At 43.0% G+C, this 16,037-nt stretch overlaps 1 protein-coding gene across 2 annotated transcripts in view; it reads left to right on the top strand.

Annotated features, from left to right (window-relative positions):
* The window catches only part of ZMYM3 (zinc finger MYM-type containing 3), a 3,891,108-nt gene that overhangs the window by 2,939,305 nt on the left and 935,766 nt on the right, over positions 1 to 16,037 (top strand). For both annotated transcript variants that reach the window (XM_044056844.1, XM_044056843.1), the window contains exon 21: positions 142 to 293. In XM_044056844.1, coding sequence (XP_043912779.1) covers positions 142 to 293 — 152 coding nt within the window. The remainder of the gene's footprint in view (positions 1 to 141; positions 294 to 16,037) is intronic.

The following is a 16,037-nucleotide window of genomic DNA, read 5'->3' as shown; positions in this document are numbered from 1 at the left end:
TGTACAAGAAATATTTCTGTTGATTTACTTTTGCAGGTACTTTCTGTTGGTCTGCATCTTTTTGCCTGTGCACCAGTTTTAGCTTCATTCGCTTAAATTATTAGTACAATTAATTTACATTTCTCTTTTTTTAATTTGTAGCCAAACCAATGCGGATAAAAGAAGATATTTTATCATGTACTGCAGCAGAACTAAATTATGGGCTTGCACAGTTTGTAAAGGAAATAACACGACCAAATGGAGAGCGATATGAACCAGATAGCATTTATTATCTGTGTCTGGGTATTCAACAGGTAGGTGCTGGTGTTTCAGAAGTGACTGCCTTTTAGTTTTTATTGAATGATTAAGTAACAGAATCTTACAAACATACAATTATTACACTGTGAACTATATTCATGATTCCTTTTGTAAGTTACCATAGCAAGCTCTAGTGTCCAGTATTGGTATAGGCTAATCTGCAATCACAAGACATCAAAAACATTTGCTTTCCATTTCATATCAGAATACCTGCATAACTGATTCATCTTTGTAGTCAGTAATGTAGCTTGAGAAATGTACTAACTTATGATTTCTTGTGATGATCTGTATCTGAAATCTTTTGTTGGCCCCTTGTTTCAGACTTTGTGTGTGGTTTAGCATTCCTTCCTGACAACAGTTGACCTAGGCCAGTAAATGCAGCTTTCAGGTTCTCTGTCTCTTGAAGAGCTGACATTCTGACATTCATAGCAACGACCTTGGTTAAGTATGATCTTATGGATCTTTATCAGTGGTTAGCCATGAGATGTATCACAATGGCTGTCTGTCACAAAGGATGGCTGAGCATGATGCTAGTAAGACAAAGAAGTGCAATAAAATCAAATATATGGATGCAGATATCCTTTATAACACCCCTACTGACTCCTTAGCAATTTGGTTGTTATCCAGTGCAATGTTTCTTCAAATTGTCGATCTGCATGACTTTTGTAGAATGACCCACTGATAGCAGGGGTGTACTGCTGCCAAAACATTTCCGCACTACATCACTCCCCAGCATATTTAATGGCGGCAGTATAGCTGAGGCTAAAAAAATGACAATGCTGCTGCTTTCCTCATCCTCAGTTTTTACAAGCTCCCTTTCAAGGGTCTGTGCTGCACCCAGTATTTCATTGTTTTTGGTTGGATACATTTATTTTGCATCTTCTGTTGTTTACTTGTTAACCATATAAGTGGAGATCCTTTTCAGCCGCAACTTGGGCCACAAGGGCAATGGTAAGGAATATATACTTGGACGGATATACATGTTTTTGAAAAGTGGGAGGACAGTGGCATATCTTAAGAAAAACATATTGAAAACACAATCATTATTGTTCCCTGTTCATTGTGACCATAATTAATAATACAGAATGTGTGCCATGCCATGCATGTCATCTGCCTAAGCCAGAACCACTCCCTGGAAGGGAGTGCAGAGTTGCCTTTAGTACTCTGTTAGCCAACAAGTCCTTAATATTCATTTTTGAATATTCTTTCAGAAAGTACACTACCAGTGGGATTTACAAGCAGTTCAACACAGGCAACACTTTTAAACATCCACTCTGTCATCAGTTAGGGAATTCCCCTTGAGAGGCCTTGCCCAGATGTTCTTCGTGTTTCACTGTTGCAGTCATCACAGTTGGGTTATCCTGCCAGGGGTAACCCTCAGTCGGCCCAAATACCAGAGGCTTAGTATTTCTGCGCCGGTTGCTGTCGCTTCAGAACTGATGTCAGGTCGTCAGTGGTATAAAAACAGGCAGGCGACACCATTACATCATTCTTTCTTGCCGAGGAGCTCGAAGCAGAAGCAGTTCGCACGAGTGCTAGTTGGCCACTACCTGAGTTTTCTTTTCCGAAATTGAAGTTGAAGTCTTCTAAAGCTAAGTACCCCATTGGGGATCCTTTTTTCTTACTCTAACCGATGTCAGAAAACGTTAACAATTGTCTCACCTGTGGAAAGCAAATACCACACAGAGATTTCCATTCTTACTGCGTCACCTGTTTAGGCCCAGACCACGACGTCCCTCGCTGCTATTCAACGCCAGCACTATTCGTTGTCGGGCTCTTATTGTAGCTAAATACCTTCGCTCTCGATCTCCGTATTCCGAAATGGCTTTGGTAAGCCATCCGACTACCGATCTTCCAAAAAAGCGTAAGGATAAAGACAAAGACAAGACTGCACAGGTCCAAAACTGCCGATGATGCTTCCGTTAAGCTAGTCACCAGTTCGCCGGTACTCAGTGAGTCGCTTTCACAGCCCCTGATGCCCGCTTTGATGGATTTGCAGGCCGCTACCGAGACCAGTTCAGAGTCCAGTATGCCGCGAGAGACTTTTTTCACTACGGAACCTGCAGATGTCTGTAACTTGGATGGGTCCAGAGCCGCTGTGCAGGCACCAGCTTCTGAGGAAGTTCTTCTTACTACCGATATTCGAGACAGACTACTTCTTTTACATCTTCAGTTCTTTCTAAAACTACAGAGTTTATAAGGCTCAGAGTACGAGCTGTGCCTAAAAAACCGATGACCCAACTCAAGCGCCTGCTTCCTTGCCACAATCATAGATGCTTAAAATGGTGGAAGACCTCATCATGCCGATTAGGGGAAGCCAGCCTTCCACTGCTAAAAGAAAGAGACTTGTCCCCAGCAGCTTTATCTGACCAAGGGTCCGACGACTGGGAGGTTTCTGATTATGAAGACATGCTTATCTGCTTATGAGGATTCAGATACAGAGGAATCCATTCCTTCTGTCTCTCCTCCAGTGGATTTTTCTTTTGGTGAGACCCTACATAAGTTGAGAGAGCATTTCCACTGGGAATGTCAAGATTATTCTCAGTCCAAAAAGAGACTTGGAATTTTTAGATTTGCCACAGCACAGACCCTTAGCTATCCCTCCTGTTCTGGATGTTGTGGATGATGTCTTTATGGAATCCAGTCTAACTCCTGATACTCTACCTCCTGCTCCCAAGAAACCTGACAGGTACTACAGAGTCCCTGACTCACACAAATTTCTTTTCAAGAATCCTACTGCTGACTCAGAGGTCATCTCCCAAGGACCTAAAGGAATAAAAGCAACTACAGGTAAGAATCCCACCCCCCTCGGACAGGGATTCCCGAGCGTTAGACTGATGGGGTAAAAAAGTATACACCTCTGCAACTCTTGCCATTAGAGCATTAAATTGTCAATTCCACATGCTGAAATACCAGCAACATACTATGGAACTTATTGAGCAAAAATTATCTACCTTCCCTGACTGTGCAGAAAATAAAGCATTACAGGAGCTTATGCATTCTGCAAGCCAAGTCAGCAAGCATACCCTGCAATGTGTGTTTGAAGCCCTAGAAGCATCTTGCAGGGCAGCAGTCACAGGTGCTGCACTTAGAAGGCATGCCTGGCTTAAGGAACAGACCTTGCCAGACCATGTCAAATCAAAATTATTGGATGCACCTCTGAACAAAGACAATCTGTTTAGCACCAAAGCAGAAGAGGTTTTAAAAAAGATGGAAGAAAAAGCTAAGTCTATGCAGACAGTCAAAGATTTTTTGCAGGTACAGCCTCCAAGATTCAGTAGGCATTGCCCCCTCAAAACATTGGTCCTTTCCAGCCCCCTCAAGGCCACCTCAAACTAGACCTAGGGGAAGCAGACCCCTCCCCCCCAGACAACAGTCTCAGGGTATGCAGAGATCTAAGCAATGGACTACCTCCACTTCTAAAACAGGGAGTGGTAAGCCACCCACTTATGGAAAGAAGTCACAATGACTTCTCAACTCCTCCCCTCACTTCTGCCCAATTCCTCATACCCCTAGGAGGAAAACTTGCCTACCATGCAAAAAACTGGGCCTCCATCACTAGCGATCGATGGGTGCTCAATATAGTATACCAGGGGTACAAATTTTATTTCCACATGATGCCAACCCCAAAAGGGTTCCCAGATCTTCCTCCAAACCAGTGGGCAGAGGCACAAAAACCAAGTTCAGTCCCTGCTCTCCATAAGGGCAATTCAGCCTCTTCCTGCAGAACAGATAGGCCAAGGTATTTATTCCAGACTTTTCCTGGTACCCAGAAAAAAGGGCACCTGGCTCCCAATCATAGATCTATCCATTCTAAACACCTTCCTGGTGTTAACAAAATTCAAAATGCTAACCCTACAGCAGCTTCTCCCTATACAGTCAAAATATGTCTGATTAGCCACCCTAGACCTAAAGGAGGCCTATCTGCATATCCCAATCAGGGACTCCTGGAGGAAATGTCTATGTTTCAGGGCAGGATCTATGCATTATTAGTTTTCTGCACTTCCCTTTGGCTTATCCACTGCTCCCAGAGTTTTCAGAAAATGCCTGGATCCAGCCATTGCCTTTTAAAGACAACGAAATATTCAGATTTACCTCTGCTTGGACTGCCTGATTCAGGCAGACAGTCAGGAAAACTGTTGCAGCACCTGACATTTGTAAAGGACCTTCTAACCTCACTGGGGTACATGATCAACGAAATGAAATCCAAACTAGTCCCCAGTCAAAAAATTGAATTCCTGGGAGCAAGCTTGGACAGAATCCCAGAATGCCATTCCTTACTCCAGAAGAACAAGCCTATTTGACAGGCTACTTCTCTCAGTGGCCACCAGAACCTGGTTATCTGCAAGGAAAATCCTGCATGCTTTAGGGTTCATGGCCTCCTGCATTCTACTAATTCCATATGCCAGACTGCATATGAGGAAACTTCAATGGTACTTAAAAAGTCTTTGGTGCCAACATTCTCAGGACCTGGAAACTATCATACCTATGATACCTTGTCTAAGGAAAGAGTTCCTTTGGTGGGCAGCAGCATGCAACCACAACAAGGGACTTCCCTTTACACAACCCCACGCCACCCAGAGCCTAACCACAGATGCATCAGACTATGCCTGGGGTGCACATCTGGATGGCAGGTGCATTTAGGGCTACTGGAGCCCAAATCAAATTCATCTGTACATCAACCAGAAAGAGATGCTAGCTGTTCAGCATGCTCTAACAGCTGTGAGATCCCTACTCTCCCTGGGGCCTCTTCTAATCAAAACCGACAACATCACAGTGATGTGGTACATCAGCAAGCAGGGGGGAACCCACTCTGCAGGCTAGCCATGACCCTTTGGTACACGGCCTCAGCCATGCATATTCACCTGCAAGCCCAATTCCTGCCAGGCAACCAAAACTCTCTGGCAGACAACTTAAGCAGAAATCTCCTAGACCCACACGAGTGGCAATTAAACCACAGCACCTTCAGCCTTGTGACCCAGAAATGGGGTACCCCGAAGGTGGACCTATTTGCCTCCCCCTACAACCACCTGCTCAGCAAATTCTGCACCAGGGAACCTCACAGCAAGGCCTGGAAAGTGGATGCCCTGTCCTTCCACTGGGAAGACCTCTCAATTTATGCATTTCTCTCCCTTCCTCTTCTTACCAGAGTACTACTCAAAATAAGGGAGGAGAGACCAAGGGCAATCCTGATTGCCCCAGACTGGCCACGCCAGCACTGGCACCCACTACTGCGCAGTCTGTCTCCATGGCACCTCCCTCAGATTCCAACTCTCCTGACTCAGCAGGAGGGAGAGTTCTTGCATCCACATTTGCACACCCTGAACCTAGCAGCCTGGCTTATTCCTTGACTTCTCCTCCAGTGCCCAGCCTATGCAAACAGGTCCTGGATGTTATACGTGAAACCAGATGACCCAGTACTAGAAAATCCTATGCTGACAAGTGGAAAAGGTATTATTCCTGGATTCAGACTAAAGGAGCTGACCCAGCACACAGCCATCCTTACCTCTCATAGTGGATTACCTAGCAGACCTACTCCACAGCGGCCTTTCCTTCTCTTCCATTAAAATCCATGCCTCTGCCATCTCTGCACATTACAGCACTGAGCCACCTCTCTTCTCGCACCCTTTCATCAAGCATTTCCTGAGAGGGGCTAACAACTTAAGGCCACCAAGTAGACCCCTACTCCTGCTTTGGACCTTAACTTTATGTTGGAAAAGCTCACGCTCCCCCCTTTGAGCCTGCAGCTTCAAAAGAGTTAAAATTCCTCTCTTGGAAAACAGCCTTGCTTTTGGCCATCACTTTAGCTAGAAGAGTGTCTGAGCTACAAGCACGTATGGCTGTGGAACCCTTCATCATTTTCCATGTTGACGGAGTCTCCCTCAGGACTAACCCAACTTTCATGCCCAAAGTGGTGTCCAGTGTGGCTCTCAACCAATCTATCCATTAGCCCACCTTGTTCCCTAAACCTCAAAATAAGGGGGAAAGGATCCTGCACTCTTTAGATGTGCACAGACAGTCCTTGATAGGACTAAGCCCTTTAGGAAATCTGACCAGTTGCTAGTCAGCTTTGCACCAGGGGCAGAGGGCAAAGCCATATCAAAATAAGCCATTTCCAAATGAATAGCACATTGTATCCATTTCTTTTACAAACACCATGGGGAAACCACCCCCACACGGGGGTCAGAACACATTTCACTAGGGCAACTTCAACTTCTTCAGCATTTCTCAGAGGAGTCCCTACCAGGGACATCCTAGAAGCTGCAACATGGAGTTCTGTCCATACCTTCAGCAAGCATTACCACCTGCCTATCTTTTCCAAATCCAGGGCAGGCTTTGCAACCACAGTCGTGCAGGGCATACTAGCCAGCCCCAACTCTTCTTGATTGCCTCCACCCATTCTTCAGCTTTGGGAATCAACCCAAGTGTGATGACTGCAATAGTGAAACATGAAGAACATAGTACAGTTATGTACACTTACCATAAATGTAGATGTTCGAGTGTATTCACTGTTGCAGTCCTGTTTTCCCACCCTCCAGCCCCCTTGTCTCTCTCTTCCTCACTCCTTACAGGGCTATTGGTATTTACTTTCTACTTGTGGTGTTATTCCACCATAACTTAGCTCCTTGTTTGGGGGCTACTGACATTTGGGACAAGAAAAACTGATGTAATGGTGTCTGCTGCCTGTTTTTATACCAGTGACGACCTGACGTCAGTTCTGAAGCGACTGCAACCAACGTAGAAATACTAAGCCTGTGGTATTCGGGGCAACTGAGGGCTACCCCTGGCAGGATAACCCAAGTGTAATGACTGCAATAATGAATACACTCGAACATCTACATTGGTAAGTGTACACAACTGTACTTTTCTCTCTATGCCTAGCATTCAGTGTTTAAGCTGTCTGCCTCACAGCTCTAGAGGTTGCAGCCTATTCTCCAGCCAGTATTTTTGTGGAGTTTTCTTATTCTCTCGTTGTTCACATGGATTTTACCCATGTGCTCCAGTTCCCTCCCACCATCCTGACTGAATTACTGTAAGTTACCAAATATTGCATTAACCCTTGCCTTTCTGGTGTGGTTCCTCTTGGAAAAGGGGTCAAGAAAAGAGCAGTTAACTTACAGGTTAATAAACACACATCCCAGTGTTGCAGTTATTTCCAAAGTCATATGACAACAGATGGAATATAGTAAAGTAAAGGGAGAGCAAAGCCCTGCACTGGAGATGACAAAGGGGTCTTTTTCTTCCCCTATACAACAGCTTTGTAAGCTTTTTTATTGTTAAAATATGTAGTACGGCAGAATTCTATTACAAGTTGACATTTTTGAGTGTATTCCTTGCATTGTGGTCAGCAATTGTGGTCAGCGTCTAGAATTGATGATAATCTTAGCCTCAGCTTCTGTGTTTCAGAATTCCATGTAACCATATCAGTTGTGAACATGAACATACTGAATTAAAAAAAAAAATAAACACTGAAGGCACTGTACCTGTTATGTGGCATCTGTGATCTTGTCTGGAAATTTTTTGCCTGCTTTGCCCAAGGGTGTGCATGCTGCTAGGGCTCACTTTGTTAAGGAAGTGCTGTGTGTGTGTGTGTGTGTGTGTGTGTGTGTATATATATATATATATATATATATATATATATATATACATGCATGTATAAGTATACATATATATGTGTATATTGAGAAGTAAATGCAAATGTTTAACAGGTTTTGGCTGACCTTTGCAAATTGCTGTAACTTGGTGCCATCATAAACACCCCAGAGTACACCAAGATCCTTCAAGAGGACTTTTCCCAAACAGATAGCTGGCGTTTAAACCATGGACTTAAAAATAAATTCCAGACAGCTTGTGCCCACAGTTTTGCGAACCTGATTATGGTTTATTGAGAGAGTAGATATGTTTTAATAGCTGTTTTTCCTCATATTTGGACGTATTATACTAATTTCCTGGATGATATTTTTATTTTATGGACAGGAACGAGGGATGACCTTAATGAATTTATTGAGTACATAAATAATACAATTAGTTTTTGAAGTTTACTTTTAATATGGCAGTGGACAAAATATCCTATTTAGATATTGAGTTATATAAAAATGTGGAGCAGAGATGCTTCCAGTGAAATATTTTCAGAAAAAGAACATTTGCTAATACGTATCTTCACTTCCAAAGTTGGCACCCACACTTTCAAAAGAAAGCGGTGGTGAAAGGCCAACTTGTAAGAATAGCTAGGATGGTTTAGGTGGATAATTTGTTTTTAAAAGAAGTGGAAATAGTTTTGGAGATGTTCTCAAATAGAGGTTATCCAGTAGCATTTCTTAACAGTATTAAGGAAGAAGTAGTTTTATAAACCACTGTTATCCCCCCCAAGAGATGTGTGATGAATTTGTAAATGTTGATGGGTTTGATTCCCTAGTTATAGGTTGAAGAGTGACTAATGATATAAGTAAAAAATCATAAATAAATAGTGGATGGTGTTTTATCACCACCTGTACACTAGACAGTCAAATGGTGGTGAATAGTCTTAGAAAAAATTGGGTTATTTTAAAATGTGATAATAGAGTGGGTGAAGTTGTAGGTGAATGTCCTAAGATTGTTTTAGGAAGGATAAATCTTTCAAGAATTTACTGGAGAGTACGGCAATGATAAGTAGAGCCAGGAATAACATTTTTAAGTGCGGTCGATGCTCCCAGTTTCGGTCTATTTTAACTGGTAATAAGTTTATAATAAACGATATAGTAGTTAGACTATGGAATTTTTACACATGTGACACATCTAATGTGGTTTATTGTGCTTCCTGCATAGAGTGTGATGCATGCTCTGTAGGTAAAACTAGCAGGAAGCTAAAAGAAAGTGTGTATGAACATGCTTTAAATATTAGAAAACAAGATGTTAAAAATGCTTTAGCACGGCATATTATCGAACGACCTTTACACTCTTTCAAGTTTTTTGTTCTTGAGCAAGTTGTGAAAGATCAGAGATGTTTTTGTACAGATGACCATTTGTTAAAATGTGAGTTAAAATGGCAGTTGAAATTAAATGCTACAAGAATGGCAGGTGTAAATGAAACCTGCTCTATTAATTGTTTGTTAAAGTTGAAACATTTGGAAATGTAAAAACATTTTTTAGTGTCTATTTCTTTAAATAGTTTTTTTAAGTATTTGTTTTAGCAGCTTTTAAGCATCTTTGACTGTTTAATTTGTAATTTGGAGGGATTTTAAAGTGAGGCTGGGGTGTAATGGTTTTTGTATTCTGATGGTTTCTATTTGGAGAGAAACAAAAGCGCTAAATACATTTAGTTTTTTAGACTTTTGGTGACTTTTTGGTACCTCTGGATCAATTCACTGAGAAGTCTGTGTGTCTCTGGTTGGAAATTCCAGAAAATGTATAATAGTGTCTTTTGGCAAGCTTGATTTCCCTTGTAAGTGTCATGTTGACAACAGACCCTGAAAGTTGATCCTGTACTTTGGGATCTGGGAATCTATGGATACCTTTTAATTACTATGTATCCACTGTTGTAAGAAAATCCATTTTCATTGTACAGTTTATATCTAGTTATGGCATCTGGGTTCAGGGATGTAATGTTTCCGCTATACTCTGATGTCATTAAGCCAATCATTGAATATAATGCCTTTGATTTGATATGTCCCTATTCAAGCACTTGTCACAGCTGGAATGACCATAGTGCTTTCTGACTAACAAAAAAAAAATCAGGAGCTTAAGTCATAAAAGCAATGCAGTCTGTCTCAAAATATTTTAACTCTTCTTGATTTCATACAGGCTACTAATAGGCAACCTCTGCCCCTCGTATAAAGCCTATCCGGTCATACCTATTATACATTCACAATTCATTTGATTGCATAAACACCAAGTCAAGAGCTTTCAGTTTCTTTTGCAACATAAATGGAACATATTGGAGGGATAAATATGTATCAAACAAAATACTGTTTCTATAGAAACACTTTCCACTCCACGTAAAGTACTTCTACTCTATCCAAATGTAGTTTGGGCAATTGAATGAGAAACCGTAAATTCACACCCAGTTTAGCACCCATGCCCATCATGCTAAGGGTCAACAAATAAATGCCCAACATATCCATGTTCTGTCTGCCTCTGGGGATATTCATATACAAAGTATATGGGACAGCAAATTACTATGGGGGAATGTAAGGCAAGGCTGCTTAAGATACTCCATAATCAATAGCCTAGTGAGTACCTATTAACCAAAGAGTAATTCTGGTGAGCCTGGGATTGAACAAATTATGGCAGCATGATCAGCTAGTTACATTACCTTATGCTTCTGGCAAGAGGATTGTCCTTTCTCTAGTTATGTGATTTCACACTGCACCAGAGAAATGACTGCTTCACAAGAAAGTTTTAAAAGGCTGTAAGTTCAGGAGAGCTGTCCTGCAACCTGGTGTACAGCAATTTTACCAGCTGTTTCAGTTTGGATGTGGATTCCACAAATTACTAGACTTTGGCACAGCCATATGTAGTTGCCTCCTTTCTAAGTTCATTTGCTGTTCCTAGCTCTTTTCTTTAAAATCTTGTATAATAAGGATCATTTGAACGCATCTAAAATCAAAAATGGGTTAGTTGCATAACCAATAACCAGAAAATGAGGTTGTGTTTCACTGGACATCACTAAGCATCAGATCCGCCAAACAAGATTGCAGCACCAGTGGTGGAGACGTTTAGCTACACAACCACTCTTACCAAGGAACCCTTTCACACACTTTCCTTTCCCCCGTATAAGGTGTTGAGAGATAACTGATAACTGCTCTACTTTTTTTTCAGATCTCCTTTGCCATAGTTTTTTTTTTAACCCAAAGTTCCTGTATGATGCTTGTTTCAGTAGAAATTGCAGCCTTAAATGCTGCTATACTTCCCCGGAGGCCATGATTTTTACATAAAGGACAACAACGGAATAGCAGATGTTCTTCGTCTTCCATTGCTGCAGTCCTGACTATTGGGTATAGTCCGCGTCCCAGTCGGCCCGAATACCAGAGTATAAGGCTGACGTCGGTCATGGTGCCTTAGACTGACGTCAGTACGTCAGGGTACTAATGCGCATGACCGACGCCATTTCCTCAGTCTTTTTGCCGCATGGTCCGATGCAGAAGCAATTTTGCGAGTGCAGGTTGGCGTTCTGAGATTTTCGAAACCGGAGTTTCAGACCGAAACAGAGTTGGCTAAAGTAACCCGTTGGGGAACATTTTGGTTTTCTTGCCTCAGTATTTAACCGGATGTCAGAAAAAGTGAATAACTGTATTTCTTGTGGGAAGCAGATACCGCATAGGGATTATCATACATTGTGTATACCTTGTTTAGGGCCTGAGCACGACGTTGTTGGTTGCCGCTCTTGTGCTAGATTTAACAAGCGCACTATTAAGAGGAGGCTAGATTGTGCTAGGTTAGTGTTTGGGAAGCGTTGCAATTATAATATGCCGTCGGATGCTCCGGCGCCCGCTTCATCCAAGAAGCGCAAGGACAAAACAGTGAAGCCTAGGGGTGAGGAACCGGCAGTCCCGGACGTCGGTTCTTTAGACGGCTCAGGGGAGCCAGAGGTTTTGCCAGGAGTCTCTATGGAGTCTCAGGCAGATACTTTACTGTTACAGGATGTGCCCTCTCAGGAGGTAGGCCAGGCTGAGGGGGCTTCTCAGGTAACTGTTCTTCCCTCTCTTCCCAAGGTAGTTAGGGCCTCTCCTTCTGTTGCCAAAGCTTCTTTTAGAGGTAGGCCAAGTTCAGCTTCTGTGGGGGCTTCTCCTAGCATTTCAGGCTCTGTGCCTAAGAAACATATGCTTAAAATGGCAGAAGATTTGATTACTCTGATTAGAGGTTCTATGCCCCCGCCTGATAAGAGGCCTAGGGTGGAGCAGGAGTTTGATAGTTTTGAACAGTGTTCACAGGCTTCAGAGTCTTCTGTGGAAGACTTACAAGAGTTTCCTACTTATTCTGATTCTGATGTGGATGATTCCACTCCTACAGCTTCTCCTCCTGAGGATTTTTCATTTTCAGAGACTCTTCACTCCATGAGGGAGCACTTTAAATGGGAAGGCCAGGATTACTCTGATTCAGGAAAAGGCTTAGGGAATTCTTGTTTTACCCCAGCATAGGCCCTTAGCTATTCCTCCTGTGTTGAATGTGGTGGAGGATGTTTTGCAGAGGCTTCCCTGAACCCTGACTCCTTGCCTCCTGCTCCTGTTAAGCCTGATAGGTATTATAGGGTGCCCGAAGCTCATAAGTATTTGTTTAAGAGTCCTAGGGCGGACCCAGAAACTGTTTCTCAGGGGCCTAAAGGTGTTAAAGCTTCTGTGGTTAAAAATCCTGTACCCTCTGATAAAGAGGCAAGGGCTTTGGATAGGTGGGGTAAGAAAGTATATACTTCTTCCACTCTAGCCATGACGGCGTTGAATTGTCAGTTTCATATGCTAAAATATCAGAATTATCTCCTTTCACAATTGAAATCTAAGGTGGATGCTTTGGCGGAAGGTATTGAGTGTAAAGAATTGCTGGATTTGGTTCATGTGTCTGAACAAGTGGGTAAGCATTCTTTGCAGTGTGGTTTTGATGCTGTTCAGGCCTCCTCGAGGGTGGCTGCTACTAGTTCTGTTCTTCGCAGACATGCCTGGTTGAAGGATCAGAATTTAGCTGAGCATGTTAAGACCAGGATTTTGGATGCTCCTTTACAGTCTGATGTGTTGTTTGGACCGCCTGTGGAAGCAGTTTTAAAGAAAATGGAGGACAAAGCTAAGTCTATGCAGACTGTTAAAGATTTTTGCAGGTGCAGCCTCCAGTTTAGTAGAAATTGGCCTGCTAAGGGGTGGACATATCCTGCTTATGGTTCCCAGTCTAGGGGTAGGTCTAGTCGTGGTAGGGGCAGGGCTCAAGGTTCGTTTAGGCCTAGATCAGAGAGTTCACCTGCTCAGACTTCTGGTGAGGGCAGGGGTCAGTCCTTTCGTAAGCAGACCCAATGACCTGCCTTTTCAGCTGCCAGTGGATTCTCGTCTGGCAGCTCCTTTGGGAGGAAGACTGTCTCTTTTCAAAGAAAATTGGGATTTAGTCACTCAAGACAGATGGGTGCTGGATATCATTCATCACGGTTACAGATTTTATTTCCACACAATGCCCCCTTTCAAAGGCACGCCAGATGTTCCTCCTCCACAAAGCAAAGAGGCTCACAAGCAAGTTTCTCAGTTACTCCAGATAGGGGCCATTCAGCCAGTCCCTGTATCAGAAAGGGGCTTCGGATTTTATTCTCGCCTGTTCCTAGTACCAAAGAAGGGGAACACGTGGAGACCAATTTTGGATTTATCTATCCTCAACACTTATCTGGACATTCCCAAGTTCAAGATGTTGACGTTACAACAACTGTTACCTCTGCTGGGCAAAGATCACTGGATGGTAACTTTGGATCTCAAGGAAGCTTACCTTCATGTGCCTATAAGGTTAGGTTGCAGAAAGTATCTGCGGTTTCGAACTGGAGGTTTTCATTATCAGTTCTCTGCATTGCCCTTTGGCTTATCTACTGCGCCCAGAGTATTCACAAAGGTTCTGGCTCCAGTGATAGCTTACTTCAGGCTTCAAGGCATTCAAATCTATCCTTACTTGGGCGACTGCCTGATTCTGGCTCAAGAAAAGGAAGACCTTCTACAGCATCTGGAATATGTCATAGCAGTGCTAAGATGCCTGGGGTATTCTGTGAGCGAAATAAAGTCCAGTCTAGTACCCTCTCAAGACATGTGCTTTCTGGGTGTGAGACTGAATACAGCAGCCCAGATGGCCTTTTTAACCCCGGACAAACAAAAGAGTCTGTCACTTTACTTCCATCAACTATCTCATCAGTCCGTGCTGACTGCAAGGACAGTCCTTCAAGCATTAGGGTTCATGGCATCTTGTATTCTGGTGCTTCCCAATGCCAAACTGCATATGAGGAAGCTGCAATGGTATCTCAAAATGTATGGACACAGCACTGCCAGGATTTGGACACTGTCATTCAAATAATACCTTGCCTTCAAAAGGAATTCTTGTGGTGGGCTCAGGAATGTCACCTAAACAAGGGACTCTCTGTGACCCGGCCAGAGGCGAGTCAGATTTTAACGACAGATGCCTCGGACACTGCTTGGGGAGCTCATCTAAATGGAAAGTGGATACAAGACAAGTGGCCTGCCAGACTACAGCATCTACATATCAACATGAAGGAGATGTTAGCAGTCCAGTTTGCATTGATGGCTTTCAAGGAGTTACTTCTTCCAGGGCAGGTGTTGATTCTAACAGACAACACAACTGTCATGTGGTACATCAACAAGCAAGGGGAACACATTCTTATCCTCTATGCAGGCAAGCAATGATTTTATGGGAGACTGCGTTAAGCCTGCAACTAACTCTTCAGGCAAGGTTTCTGCCAGGAGCACAGAACTCCCTAGCAGATGTGTTAAGCAGACAAATCATGGATCCCCACGAGTGGAAACTGGATCTTCATGTATTTCAGAAATTGACAGTGTCATGGGGAACTCCAGACATAGATCTGTTCGCTTCTCCACTAAACCACCAGCTGCCAAAGTATTGCACAAAGGGGTTTCATCACACAGCTTGGAAAGTGGATGCTCTGTCTTTCAGTTGGAAAAACCTTCATGTCTATGCCTTTCCACCTCTGCCTCTTCTTCCAAAGGTATTATTAAAGGTCAGACAAGACAGGCCAAGGATGATTTTGATAGCTCCAGATTGGCCTCGGCAACACTGGTATCCACTACTACGAGTCTGGTAAGGAAGCCTCCATGGCCTTTACCTCTGATTCCTCATCTGTTATCTCAGAAGGATGGTCATCTGCTCAATGTCAAGCTTCACTCTCTTCATCTAACAGCCTGGCATATTCTCTCTTGAAGCACAGCAGGTCTCAACTTCCTCAGCAAGTTTTAAATGTGATTATGGAAGCTAGAAGACCTAGTACAAGGAAGGTGTACGAGACAAATGGAAGAGATTTTTATTTTGGAGTACAGCAAAGAATTTGGAGATTTCTGAGCCTAATTTGAGTGTGGCTCTTCAATATCTTACTGAGTTATTGGACAAAGGTTTGTCCTTCTCTTCCATTAAGATTCATGCTGCAGCAATTTCAGCTCATTATGATTGTGACCCACCTTTGTTTTCACATCCTTTGTTCAAGCAGTTTCTTAGAGGGGCAAAGAATATAAGACCCCCACGTAGAGCTCCTACTCCTGCTTGGGATCTCAATTTTGTGTTGGAAAAACTTACTCTACAACCTTTTGAGCCTGCGGCTACTGCTGAGTTGAAATACTTGTCATGGAAGACTGCTTTTCTGTTGGCCATTACTTCTGCAAGAAGGGTGTCTGAGTTGCAGGCCCTTATGGCAGTAGAGCCTTTTTTGATTTTCCATAAGGATAGGGTATCATTACGTACTAATCCTTCCTTTATGCCTAAGGTGGTTTCTAGTGTGGCTTTAAACCAAACTATTCATTTGCCTACTTTTTATGCAGATCCCCAAAATAAAGGGGAAAAGATTTTGCACACTTTAGATGTACACAGGCAATTGAGATATTATTTAAGCAGGACTAAGGATTTTAGGCAGTCTCAGCAGTTGTTTGTTTCTTTTGCCTTGAGTTCACAGGGCAAGCCTGTGTCAAAACAAACTATTTCCCGGTGGATTGGCTTTTGCATTGCATTTTGTTATTCCCATCATGGCAAGGAGATTCCAGCTGGGATTAGGCCTCATTCCACTAGGG

Source organism: Protopterus annectens, chromosome 14.part0, assembly GCF_019279795.1.
Source record: "Protopterus annectens isolate FY-2018-M chromosome 14.part0, PAN1.0, whole genome shotgun sequence".
Classification (NCBI taxonomy): domain Eukaryota; kingdom Metazoa; phylum Chordata; order Ceratodontiformes; family Protopteridae; genus Protopterus; species Protopterus annectens.
The sequence above is the reverse complement of the archived record's forward strand: the minus strand, read 5'-3'. Positions and strand labels throughout refer to the sequence as shown.